At 45.9% G+C, this 13,915-nt stretch overlaps 1 protein-coding gene across 1 annotated transcript; it reads right to left on the reverse strand.

Annotated features, from left to right (window-relative positions):
• Positions 1-443: 443 nt before the first annotated feature.
• Positions 444-12,384, reverse strand: ube2h (ubiquitin-conjugating enzyme E2H (UBC8 homolog, yeast)). The gene is made up of 7 exons (XM_058416899.1): positions 12,088-12,384; positions 9,559-9,635; positions 6,141-6,215; positions 6,013-6,052; positions 5,036-5,088; positions 3,483-3,611; positions 444-3,188 (listed from the first exon to the last, which is right to left on the reverse strand). Exons 1-7 carry the CDS (start codon positions 12,138-12,140, stop codon positions 3,064-3,066), a joined length of 552 nt encoding a protein of 183 aa, XP_058272882.1. The 5' UTR covers positions 12,141-12,384; the 3' UTR covers positions 444-3,063.
• Positions 12,385-13,915: the final 1,531 nt, after the last annotated feature.

Genomic DNA, 13,915 nt, shown 5'->3' on the forward strand with positions numbered 1-13,915 from the left:
GGTGGTTAGGTATTAGATTTAGGTTGAGATGTTGAGCTCCAAACAAAATCCACGCTGAAAATACAGCAGACTTTAAACTCAGCTTCTGGTTTATGGATGTGGATTAATATTGTGTTCTGTGAAGCATCATCATGCAATATTGTGTGGTCGATCTTATCCTAACCCACGTTACTGCCAGAATACTGCTGAATAATCCGTGGGCTTGAAATCTGCACTGGACACTGAAACTGCTGGGACATCTTTTATAGATCCTACCTGTGCTCTACTCACTATCCTGGCTCTGTCTCCTGTACAGTACAAGCCTGGCGTCTCACATCCGTCTACTACACATCTGTCTACTACACATCTGGACAAGAGAAATAAACAAAAACACCACTGTTAAACACTGTTGGTGCTGTGGATCAACACGCTCCCACTGACTCAGAAGGACATGAGCTGCAATATGTATTTAATATTTTATTACAAAAGGTTATTACAGTTTATTGTACACAGCCTTTTAGGACGTTATCGTTCTATAGATAAGGAACACTCTATGACAGGCATGCCCACTTGACAATGCTAAGAAAAAGAAAATAATAATAATAAGAAGAATAAGAATAATAATAATAAAAAGGGTTAGAAATGAAAAGCTGAGAATTACTTTAATACATTGATTGCATTCATTAAAAACAGGCAGTAAAGAATATCTGACATGGACGTAGAGACTAAGTGGACAGTGGGCTGAACTGAAAAAAGCAGGCGCACAGGATTGGATAGAAATGAAAAAATAATCACACAGATCTCGTGTTTCAATCTGAAATATCGGGCAATGCTTCAGACAGACATTCACCAATTGATTACAGGCTGAAGATGAAGAGCTAGGTTTAGACGCACGCCACTGGACCGGTGGACTTCCTGACCTCTGCACGTGCTACGAGTTCAGGGAGGAAAATATCTAAATTAAAATTCAGGGGAGGGGGGAAGCTTTATTCGACTGTGCTGCACTGATGAAACCACGTGGCACTCGCTCTTTACGCCCAACTAAATAAAGGTGTGCGTGCACATGCCTTCCACAAACGAAGGTGTGTGTGTGTGTGTGTGTGGATTCCTGCAGCCTTGCGACAGACGAGCGTTTCATCAACTAGACAAAATATACATCAATAATAATCACTGAAAGTTCTGAGTAATTAGACCAACGCTGGAAGCACACAAACATCTCAAGGTGTTAGCTTCTCCACGCTAAAAAAACAAAACAAAAACCCTGTCATCGTTTAACTGTGTCTAAATCAGAAAGGCACACACACACACACACACACAGCCACAAAAAAAAAACCATGCAACAAGTGTGAAACCAAAGCAGCAGATCTAAGCCGAGCTCTGAGTAAAACAAAACCTACAGAGATGCATCACCTCAGCATCTTCAAGACAATGCAATACTGCGCTGAGGAGAGAACAAAACGTCCTCGTCTTTAAAAAGAAACAAAACTAAAAGAGAGAGGAGTGATTCCTTACAGAAGTGGGCTGATGATAGACCTTCTCCAGAGAAACGTCCATGAAGGAGCTCTAAAGTCTCTCTCCTCTCCTTTACACACATTCTTTACTCCTGCAGGTGAAACACACTGTACATGATGTTCTAACAGGCGTGGGCTTCCTCCTGTCCAGCACCTTCCTGCCTGCTGTGGTAGTGGATGAAGTGAAGGTGGGTCAGGGAGTGAGGGGAGGGGAGGGGAGGGGGGGTGGTATCTGAGGGAGACCTCGTGTCTGATTAGGAGATTCTCTCTACAGGGAGGGGCTTAAATGTACATCCTAGCTGATCTGTAACATATCTATTATTATTATTTTAAAAATAAGAAGAAAAGACCATCCTGTAAGCTAGCATCTATACACTGTTTTTTTTAAGTGTAGTCAAATCAGACTTACTCCACTCTGTTATAAAGAAGATATTACACACTCGTGAGCTGTACACAGCTTCTGGTTAGGGCTAGTTCATTCTCTACAAAGGGACCAGCTCCTGTTTAATCAGAAGCCGGTCCACACACTGGGCTCTGAGCGCCCTCTGGAACTGGAAACCAGCACATCAGAAGGAAGAGAAGACCACTTTATTTTACTTTTGGCAATATGGTGATAAGGGCTGAGTATTTACGTGTTTAAGTCACTGCTCTAGCTTCCTTCCTTCAGGATGGGGCAGTCCGAGCTCTCTGACCGCACAGCCTGGACCCACACGGCATGGTTGAAGTGGCTAATGGGGGTCGTGTCTTAATTACCACAAACTCAATCAAAATGGAGGAAAAATAAAAATAAAGAGCTTCAAGGTGCAATTGTTTCTTTAATCCCAATGAATGACTGAAATGAACAACAAAACAAAGAGCAAGTGGAGGAACAAATGAAAAGAGAAAAGAGAACAACATGCCAAGCGAACACGTCCAATCACACTGACCTAGTGAAGAGACGCCGCTTCTGTAGATCAGACTGTGGATTGTAAATTTAGAGGAGGGGTTTTTATATGGGGGATGAATAAACACACAACCCCTCCCACCGTGTGTGTGAGAGAGAGAGGGGGGGGGTTAGAAGAGAGAGAGAGAACTCTAGTTCTCTCTTAGTCCAGTCTCTGAATGGTGAGGTCATTTGGAGTGTCCAATCAGCACAAAGTGGGGTCAGCACACAGGCCACAGTCCATCTAGCGGTTGTGCTCAGTGTCAGAGATTGTGCTGTAGGCTACAGAACTGAGACACAAACATCCTCCCTGACCAATGACCAGCTCTCTCTGTAGCACACTGACACTACTGTACCTACAGGACCGAGGGGGAGGACTAGACAGCTCAGGTTAGGGTGTGTGTGTGTGTGTGTGTGTGTGTGTGTGTTTTAGGGCTGGGGATGTCACATAAAGAGGGTAATCCTTATCAATGGTATAGCCATAAAAATTCAGATTTTAATAATAATAATAATAATAATAATAATAATAATAATCATAATCATAATAATAATAATAATATAAAAATTGTCTTGTTTAAATATGAGTTTTATAGTCTGCGTCTCATGTTTAGGAAATTATAGTCTCTGGAATAAAGAAGAGGTGCATGTTCACTACAACTCCATGTCCTGTGCCTCGTCTTCTGAGAAATCCGACATGGAGCTTTCTGATGAAGAGTCGCCCGCTCCCTCCTCCTGCTCCTTCAGAGCCTCCTCTGTTGCATATTTCTGAATGTATTCTATAGAGAAGGGAGAGAGAACAGTGTTAACACACACACACACACACACACCCCTCAACACCTGGATCATCACGTGTTCAGAGTAAACCCAGTGTTTATTCATGTCATTTGTAGGAACTCCCCAATTATTCACAGCAGAGCCAGTGTGATGTCCATCAGTGCTGCTAGGTCACAGCTGGTGAACGTAGAAGATCAGAGCTCAACCATGGAAATGCTCTCCACATGTCTTTAGGTACGGGTGAGGGGGTCAGGGGGGCGAAGGGGTGGATGTGGACACAAGTCTCCGTCACTCACCTTTGATTTTCTGCTTGTACTCCTCTGGCCGGTGTAAGTACATGGCTGCAGCGTCTCCGTTCAGGGGGTCGATGGGGTTGGGGTATGCAAGGAGCTGTGGCAGAAATGACTCAAATATATTGGTGAGGTCTGTAGGGATTAAAAAAAAACACAGACGTATTAGATACTCAGGTCAATAAATCACTGGACTCACTGAAGCACACGGAAGTCAGAACAGACAGAAACCTGAGGGTGAGTTTCAATGAACACCTGAACTTTGAACTCCTGTAGGTTTAACATCAAGTGTAAACCCGTCCCATCTAACTGACCATGACACACAGCTTCTAGCCCAGGCTCTGGTTATCTGGAAACTGGACCACTTCAACACACCATCCCCAAGCCTCCTGAAACCTCTTCAGATGATTCAGAAGGCAGCTGAACACCTCGTTCTCATCCAGCCCTGAAGCACCCACCTCACACCTCTCACAATCTCCTCATTTATAACTCACTTTAGATAAAAGTATCTGATGAATTAATAAATGCAAACACACTATATAGCCAAAAGTATTGGGACACCCCTCCAAATCATTGAGTTCAGGTGTTGTTTTTCAGGGGTTGGGCTCGGACCCTTAGTTTCAGTGAAAGGAACTCTTAATGCTTCAGCTTCATATCAAGACATTTTGGACAATTTTGGCCTGACCTCACAAATGTGCTTCTAGAGGAATGGTCAAAAATTCCCATAAACACACTCCTAAACCTTGTGGAAAGCCTTCCCAGAAGAGTTGAGAATGGTCACTGAGTTAATGATATGAGTGTACAGCTCCTTCTATTGTCTACAGTATGTAATGAATGAGTAAAAAATGTTAGCCCTCCAGAAGATAAAGACATCCCGATGATCAGAGCAGACCAGTTAGAAAGTCTCGTCTCTTCAGTGTGGAGTCTAGATGAGTTCTTCAGGGTATACTCTCCCTTCCAAAAGTACTGGAACAGCAAGGCTAATCCTTTGCTCACTGATCTACACTTGCTGTTGGAGGTCAAACCAGTAACAGCTCTGTGTATCTAATCTTGGTGTTAGTCCTGGGTTTCAGCTGCATTAAACCAACATGAAGACCAGAGAGCTGTGTACAGGAGAAAAGCAAACTGTGGAGAAAGAGACAATCCATCAAAGCCACTGCACACAGACAAGACAAGGATAACAGCAGCAGCTGATGACCGCATCACTGTAAGGACAGTCAGTGACATCACCAACATCCACTATAGGGCAGGGTAAAGGGCCACTGTTGGAAGAAGACTCAGAGAGCAGAAATACAGATAAGATGTACACCTCTCATCAACAGAAAAAATCAGGAGAGCAAATTGGAATTCAGAGAGAAATACAGAGAAGATCTGAAACTGAGATCCAAAGTGATGGAGAGACCACAGTGTGGAGGACGACAGGAACAATATCCAAACCCTGTGAACTCTTCTGTGAATCATGGTGGTGCTGGTGGTAGTGTCATGGCTCGAGTTAGCATTAATACACAACCCCCCACCCCCAAACACACACTCACACAGGTGTGTAAATTCCTACATACCATAGAGAGCAGTCCATGTTTGATTGATCACATCTAAGCACACAGTCCCAGACCTGTAGTGGAGACAAAACAGTTCTAGTGTATTAGACACATCACACATCAGGGTGTTCCACTGGCTGGACAAAAGAACACAAACATCAGCACTCAAAAGATTTACACTGACTTGTGTAATGTGAATATTAGTGACTGACCCTTCAGTATCCACACTATAACACCCTGACCAGTACAGTGTTAGGATTCTGTAGAGCTGTCACTCATGTAACTCTGACCTGATGTCATTAGAGATTACTCAGGTGCTCATGTCAGCATGTGACGTTTTGACCAGTTCACCACTTACCTGTTCAGTTCTGACCAGACAAATTCAAATAAAAGACTGAATAAATATCCTGAATAAATATTGTCTCTCTCTCTCCCCCTCCCCCCTCTCTCTGACGGAGGTCCAGCAGTGTAAACAGCACCACCTAGAGTTCAGTTAAATCCTACAGGCAGTCTATCGATCCAGTGAAGTGGTCTGAGTTTATAATGTGATCAGGTTCCTCAGTGTAGCCTGTGGAAGTAACTTTACAATGAAATCATCTACAGTATTACATTATTAATAGTTACTAACCTCTTCTTTACACAAAGTATTAAACATTACTGTATCCCCAGATACTGAAAACCAAAAGCTGAGTGACACTAAAAAGAAAACAGAAGCTTGGGGTTGATGGGAAAACAGCTTCAATTGCTCTGTTTTTCATAAAAATTCTCCTGATCCAATGATCAGATGCTCATTAGTCAGATGTGATGACTAACTGAGACTGTAAAGAAATATCGTTCATGACTTCAGTGTAGATCTCTCAGACCTGTTCAGCACCACTCCTGAGTCTCTCTATTCACTTATTTATTCACAGGAACAGTCCCTGCTCTGAAGGGATAAACAGACAGTAAGGAGCTTCTCACGTCTCTTCTCCAGCACACTGCAACACATCTTTACTTACGCTTCGTCAATGTTTGGATGAAAGATCTTGTTCATGAATCCTGCAGAAAGAAGACAACAGAGCACACCTTACAGCGGTTCCTCAGAGATCTGTGTCATGGTTTAAAGTGATTGAGAATCACACAGTACCTATAGATGGTGATTTGAAGGGGTATTTGTCTGGAAGATCTACCCGCACCTTCCATACACCTCCCTCATACGGTGCTGCAGCCAGGGGGAAAGGGATTAGGGTCAGAATTAATAACAACACTCAAAACAACCAGAGCTACAACAGTTACGCTGCATCTGAGGCGGAGCAGCAAGCTGTAATTCCCCGCCTACAAGCAGTAAGCACCTCCCCCTCGTCAACCTCAGCTAGTCTTCCAGGATAGCAGTGGTACAGGCTGGTGGCAGAAAGTGTTTTTACAGAAAAAGTCCCAGCTTGTGTTGATCTGTACTGTACCATCAGCTGGAATACTGCTCCTTCCACACATGTTACTTCTGATCAGACATACAGCACAGACTGCTGATTCAGTAACATGTACACACAAAGCCCCCAATCTTTTTTCAATTACCAAGCAAGTGGAACATTTTGTACCGGTTCCAGCATCTGGGAGCCAACACTTTTGATACAGCAGCTGTTTTGAAACAGTAATGATCCCAGGAGCACAATGAGCTCCATCTTCATGATCTGGAGGACGTCTGGAACCAGCAGAGCTCATCCTAGATCACCTGGTCAAACTCAGCAACCGGGGTACTGTAACTTGGGGAATATACTAGGAGGAGAACTGGTGTCAGAATACCAGGGAGGAGGACTGAAGGAGGACAGGTGGAGGATTCCCTATGGACTGGCGGAGGACAGGTGGAGGATGGGAGGAGGAAATGTAGAACACGGGGGAGGATGGGAGGAGGAAGAGTGAAGGATGGATGAAGGATAGGGGAGGACAGGTGGAGAACAGGCGAAGGACAGAAGAATGAAGAGTGGAGGATGGGGGAGGACAGCTGGAGACTACGAGGAGGACAGGAGAAGGAAGAGTGGAGGATGGGGGAGGACAGCTGGAGACTAGGAGAAGGACAGGAGAAGGAAGAGTGGAGAACGGGGGAAGGATGGGAGAACAAGTGGAGGATTGGTGGAGGACAGGCAATAGGAAGGTGAAGGATTCCCTATGGACTGGTGGAGGACGTGAGGAAGACTGGAGGATGAGGGGAGCACAGGAGGATGAGCAAAGGACAGCTGGAAGACAGGTAAAGGAAAAGTGGAGGATAGGGTGAGGACAGGTGGAGGAAGAGTGGAGTGGGTGGGGGAGTATGGGAGGACAAGGCAAAGGACAGCTGGAAGACAGGTGGAGGAAGACTGGAGGATGGGGGGGGGGATGGGAGAACAGATAGAGGATTGGTGGAGGAAGAGTGGAGGACAGGCGTGTCCCCAGCTGAACTGACACTGACCAGAGAGCTTGGTGTTTAATGTTCTTACATTCTGATACACAGGTTTTCATGAACACTGCTAAAGCCTAGTTCACACTACAGGATTTTAAGCCCAATTTGCAAATTAACGAGCTGGCCGACAGATCGGTCAGTGATCGTGGGAAAATCAGCGGGTGATCAGCGCTCGGCAATCTTTATGTGTGTACTACTCAACGACGCCTCAAAGAGGCTCGCTGACAGCTCGCAGACAAAATCCAGATATCTGGCATGTTAAATATCTGGGACGGTCGGCCGACTCCACATCACGTGGTGTCAGTTGTAGCTACGACCTCCAGCCAATGAGAGAGCAAGTCAACAGAGTTGAGAGTTGTTGTCAGATGGTGTGGTGTGCGACGCCCTCTTGTGGATCATTTACGAAGCGTCGCGTAGTGTGAACACCACAAGGACAAAAAGACATACAGTGAAGTCATGTAGTCTGAACAGCAAAGCGATCTGCCGACGGTTAAAGTCTTGTAGTGTGACCAGGCCTTAAGAGTCTGAAGGGGTCATGGACACTGCTCTGAGTCTGAAGGGGTCATGGACACTGCTCAGAGTCTGAAGGGGTCATGGACACTGCTCAGAGTCTGAAGGGGTCATGGACACTGCTCAGAGTCTGAAGGGGTCATGGACACTGCTCAGAGTCTGAAGGGGTCATGGACACTGCTCAGAGTCTGAAGGGGTCATGGACACTGCTCAGAGTCTGAAGGGGTCATGGACACTGCTCAGAGTCTGAAGGGGTCATGGACACTGCTCAGAGTCTGAAGGGGTCATGGACACTGCTCAGAGTCTGAAGGGGTCATGGACACTGCTCAGAGTCTGAAGGGGTCATGGACACTGCTCAGAGTCTGAAGGGGTCATGGACACTGCTCAGAGTCTGAAGGGGTCATGGACACTGCTCAGAGTCTGAAGGGGTCATGGACACTGCTCAGAGTCTGAAGGGGTCATGGACACTGCTAAGAGTCTGAAGGGGTCATGGACACTGCTAAGAGTCTGAAGGGGTCATGGACACTGCTAAGAGTCTGAAGGGGTCATGGACACTGCTAAGAGTCTGAAGGGGTCATGGACACTGCTCTGAGTCTGAAGGGGTCATGGACACTGCTCTGAGTCTGAAGGGGTCATGGACACTGCTCTGAGTCTGAAGGGGTCATGGACACTGCTCTGAGTCTGAAGGGGTCATGGACACTGCTAAGAGTCTGAAGGGGTCATGGACACTGCTAAGAGTCTGAAGGGGTCATGGACACTGCTCAGAGTCTGAAGGGGTCATGGACACTGCTCAGAGTCTGAAGGGGTCATGGACACTGCTCAGAGTCTGAAGGGGTCATGGACACTGCTCAGAGTCTGAAGGGGTCATGGACACTGCTCAGAGTCTGAAGGGGTCATGGACACTGCTCAGAGTCTGAAGGGGTCATGGACACTGCTCAGAGTCTGAAGGGGTCATGGACACTGCTCAGAGTCTGAAGGGGTCATGGACACTGCTCAGAGTCTGAAGGGGTCATGGACACTGCTAAGAGTCTGAAGGGGTCATGGACACTGCTAAGAGTCTGAAGGGGTCATGGACACTGCTCAGAGTCTGAAGGGGTCATGGACACTGCTCAGAGTCTGAAGGGGTCATGGACACTGCTCAGAGTCTGAAGGGGTCATGGACACTGCTCAGAGTCTGAAGGGGTCATGGACACTGCTCAGAGTCTGAAGGGGTCATGGACACTGCTCAGAGTCTGAAGGGGTCATGGACACTGCTCAGAGTCTGAAGGGGTCATGGACACTGCTCAGAGTCTGAAGGGGTCATGGACACTGCTCAGAGTCTGAAGGGGTCATGGACACTGCTCAGAGTCTGAAGGGGTCATGGACACTGCTCAGAGTCTGAAGGGGTCATGGACACTGCTCAGAGTCTGAAGGGGTCATGGACACTGACATTCACATTAAAGTGAAAATTAAATCAAGACACATCACACACAGGTATACATTTCCCTCAGGATACACAGTGTACTTAAAGGAAAACATCAACACAAGACAGAAATGTACCAGCGTGTCACTGCAGGTCAACAAATTACACACAACAGCAGGTGTCCATTACTGTAGGGAGGAAAAAAAAAGCCCAACTTACTTCCTTGTGGTCCATAAAACTTCACTACAAATTCATTAAGTCCACTCAGAATGGTGACTTCATGTTTACTCTCAATGCTGAACAGATCAGGTTAAGGTCATGTGGAAAGGAAATGACATCATCTGTACTGTTAGAATATTCCTAAACATGAGGAAGTGCTGGCTTTCCCCTGTCCACCTCTCACCTTCATTTACATGGTACTGCTGAAAGTGCTAGAGAAACCAATTTGTTCTGCTCAGGTGAGTCAGGCAGGGGGACGTCTTTTACCTTATATGGAAACGTGACAGTGGATTTATTATGTAAATGAGCATGTGGGTTGTGTGAGTTTCATCAACAGCTGGAAATGGACTGAAGAGTCCACCTTGGTGAAGCCGGGACGCTCGGTGTCCTGCGTTACCATGGTGACCTGAAGGTAGGGAAATCTGACCACACCTTCACTCCTGTGGGTGTGACACTCACCTCCACCTGGGTCACCAGACTCACCAAGCTTTCAGAACAGAGGTCTAATTCAGTGTGTAATACAGTAATACAATGTGGAGTGTGTGACTGTGGTCCTGCAGGGGGATTAGACTGGTCATTATAGTGACGGTCAGAGCTGGCCTCACACTGCCACGTGACTGCAGGCTCTGTACAACACCGTGGTCATAGTTAGAGGAAAAGGAAAAGCTCAAACTGCTGTTAAATCATGTCTGACCACAGAGGAGAGGGCAGGACAGCACTGAGAAAAAAAAAAACGTGATAGCCCTTCCATGTACACCACATCTCTAATACCCTCAGGGAGAGACCCTCAGGGAGAGACCCTCAGGGCTATTAGTGGTTTATTAGAGCTGCTTTATTAAAACTCACATTTTCTCTCAGCTGATTTCGTGCTCCTATACCTGGTACTGTTGTGTATGATTTACAAAAAGCAGGTTTTTGACAGATTTGGCGACCCAGATGCTGAGTAAAGGAGATGCAGAGGGGTCAGAGGAGTCCAGTGAGAGACCCCTGGCCGTCTGCTGTCCACAGGAAGACACAGGCTGGGGTTTTCCTGACCTCACTGCATGTTCTGATTGAATCTCAAGCCTTGTGAGATCTTTTTGCTCCTCTCTCTCTGTGAAAAATGCTGAAATTGTTTAGTTTAAAACGATGTGTTTATGAGGAATAGGTGAAGAATGGAGCGCAGTCATATTCCCTCAGCGCGGAATCCCTCCTCCTTCCGCTTCCGGGTAGTAACAGACTGACCAATCAGCGCGCTCGCCTGGCTGCGCCCCTCACACACACACACACACACACACAGTGTCTGGATCTCTCCATCATGAAGATCAACACCACGGTACAGACCTGCTGCTCTGTCCCTCTGTCCCTCTGTCCCTACACCACAGTGGCATAAACACCGCTCTGTTCGTGTCACGGTCTGTCTTTAACACACACCGGAATGAGCGCGTGACACCTTAATGTCCGCTAGAGGCGTCATGAAAGAAAAACAATCTCACGGCGAAGTGCATTAATCTGAATAAAATGACTTCTGTGAGCATGGAGGATAAAAGAATGAAGAATAACAAGCTCGATTTAACATTTTAAAAAGATGAAATTTCACAGAGCAGAGAGAGAGAGAGAGAGAGAGAGAGAAACATGAACACTCTTCAACTCTCTCTCTGAAGAGTCGACACATTTCCCCAAACATCACCTGAACAAAGCGATTAAAATCACCACCTCATCTCCAAACCCTGCTCCCTCCACTGTAAGTGTCCGTTTATCAGCAGATAGAGAGATTATCCCCAGCCCTAGCCGGACTCTCTGTATAAACACACAGGCCTCACTCTCTCCCTCAGCTCGCCTGGCTCCGTTAGCACTGTTAGCTTCACTGAGGCTCGCCAGAAAGACGCGGTTATTTCTTTCATTAAGACACACACACACACGAGTGGACAGCACACGGGCCTTTTAGCATTCTGTGGATTTTCTCTGTTTGTGTCGAAGCTTTTGATCAGCACTGAATATGAAGAGAAACAAACAAACACTCACGCGCACACACGCGCGCGCGCACTGCGGGACGGGAAGTACGTAGCCGAGCTAGCAGCCGTGGCTAAACAGCAGAGCTCTCACACAAATAAAAAACACCTTTAAAAGACACTAAAGGCTTGAGGGAGGATTTTAAAGTCTATAAAAACAGCTTTTCTGTAGCTGTCAGCGTGAATAACACCAGGCTCCATTCTACAGGCTAAAAATAACCAGCGGCTAATCTGCAGAGCGCTAGCGGTGTGCTGTAATCCTGCTGCTAGCTAGCTGTTGACAAGAACTGCTGTAAACACCGCGGTGTTTTTTATTTATTTATTTATTTATTTATTTATAATAAATCTGCGCATCGCTTTCTCCTGCTTGATTATTAATCATGTAAACAGACGTCAGTTTAATAAGCTCACACTGTGCTGAGTTAAAGCAGACTTCATATTTCCACACAGATTTATATTTCTATATAAAGGTGTTGATGTGAGTGAAAGTTGAGAGATCTAGAGATCTGCGCTGTCCAGTGAGTACTCTGAAGGATACAGTTTGACCACGTCGGTGTCCATTCTCCTTTTACCCGGACTGGGAGACGACATGTTGTTTACAGCTCTGCTGGAATGCCCACTGTCTTCTCTATCGGATTGTCGAGCGCTCTGAGCCTCTATCCAAACTTTAGGTTATTGAACATTTACATTAAAAACACGCTCGAAGTGCTAGAATGAAGTTCCACCTCGTTCCCGCAGCGCTTCTCTCTCTCTCGCGCACGGCTGACCCGTCCTCTCGCGCAGTGCTTTGTTGTGTACTATCCTGTAACATCCCCCCTCCTCTCGCTCACTCCCCCCGCCGCCGCGGATGATGGCGTCATATTTAAGAGACGGTTTGTTTTTCTCGGTAAAATAGAGCTTGGGTGCTATGTTTAGACTTTAACGTGAGAAAGTAACGACGAGTGGTTCACACTGGTCTTACTGCAAATGAAGGACAATGCAGTTTATATTTAAAAATCCCGACAGTTTGCTAGACTGGAACGTTTACTTTGAGAACGGTCACTGAATGCCAAAACGTCACTAGTTAACAGGGTTATGTGTTATGGAAGGCCATTGGAGTCAAAATACGTGGACAATAAAAGTTAAAGATGGAGTTAAAGATGGAGTTTATACAACTGTTAGTTTCGGTCCACTCATTTAATTACACATGTAATAATATGAGATTTTATTTGTATAGCCATTGTCACAACGCAACTTGAGTGTAAGTGTAACTGTGTAAAGAGGAACTTGAGTTCACACTATACTGCCAAAAGTATTGGGACACCCCTCCACATCATTGAGTGCAGGTGTTGTTTTTCAGGGGTTGGGCTCGGCCTCTTAGTTCAACTTAGTTATGGAGTTGTCCCGCCCTTTGCAGCTATAACAGCTTCAACTCTTCTGGGAAGGCTTTCCACAAGGTTTAGGAGTGTGTTTATGGGAATTTTTGACCGTTCCTCTAGAAGCACATTTGTGAGGTCAGGTACTGATGTTGGACGAGAAGGTCTGGCTCACAGTCTCCACTCTAATTCATCCCAAAGGTGTTCTATGGGGTTGAGGTCAGGACTCTGTGCAGGACAGTCAAGTTCCTCCACACCAAACTCACTCATCCATGTCTTTATGGACCTTGCTTTGGTCACCGGTGTGCAGTCATGTTGGAACAGGAAGGGGTCATCCCCAAACTGTTCCCACAAAGAGCATGAAATCGTCCAAAATGTCTTGGTATGAAGCTGAAGCGTTGGTTTGGAGGGGTGTCCCAATACTTTTGGCTATATAGTCTATAAGCCAGAGTCAGTTTAAATTAGTTTGTTTTGTTGAACTAAACCTAATAACTGTACACTTGAGTGTAAAATTCTTAGCAGTTGCAGGCTATCCATGGAGGAAAATTCTCAGCCATCTTTATGGTTTGGATGTTAGATGATCCACAGTAATCTCAGTGACCTTAAGGCTGTCCATGTGGGCCATCCTCAGCAGCAGTGTGATACACATACAGGTGATGAGAACACCAACCACATGTAGTGCTTCAGGGTGGATCAGACAGGTCCACAGAGCAGGAGGAGTCAGGATCACTGGTGTTTCAGGACTAACATGTGTGTCTCATCCAAGTGAGGGGGGGAAGGTGGAGGTCACATAACAGTACAGGTAGGTTTCACTGTGTATCACACCACTATACTGTGTTAATACATCAAATTATAATTCTAGCAATAGATCGATACACTTACTACAGGCTGTCAGTCAGTCAGTCTGTGTTATCATGGCAACACTCTATAGCAACGTTCACCACTTACAAGAAGGTGCATGTAAATAAGGACTAAACAGGTTTGGTAATGCGGTTATAGGCAAATTACCCA

This window comes from Hemibagrus wyckioides, linkage group LG19, assembly GCF_019097595.1.
Source record: "Hemibagrus wyckioides isolate EC202008001 linkage group LG19, SWU_Hwy_1.0, whole genome shotgun sequence".
Lineage (NCBI taxonomy): Eukaryota > Metazoa > Chordata > Actinopteri > Siluriformes > Bagridae > Hemibagrus > Hemibagrus wyckioides.

Coding starts and splice junctions, on each gene's coding strand:
- ube2h (XM_058416899.1), bottom strand. CDS start 12,140: ATGTCGTCTCCCAGTCCGGGTAAAAGGAGAATGGACACCGACGTGGTC. Junction 9,636..12,087: donor GACACCGACGTGGTCAAACT/GTATCCTTCAGA, acceptor TGATCTGTTCAG/CATTGAGAGTAAACATGAAG. Junction 6,053..6,140: donor CTTCAAATCACCATCTATAG/GTACTGTGTGAT, acceptor TTCTTTCTGCAG/GATTCATGAACAAGATCTTT.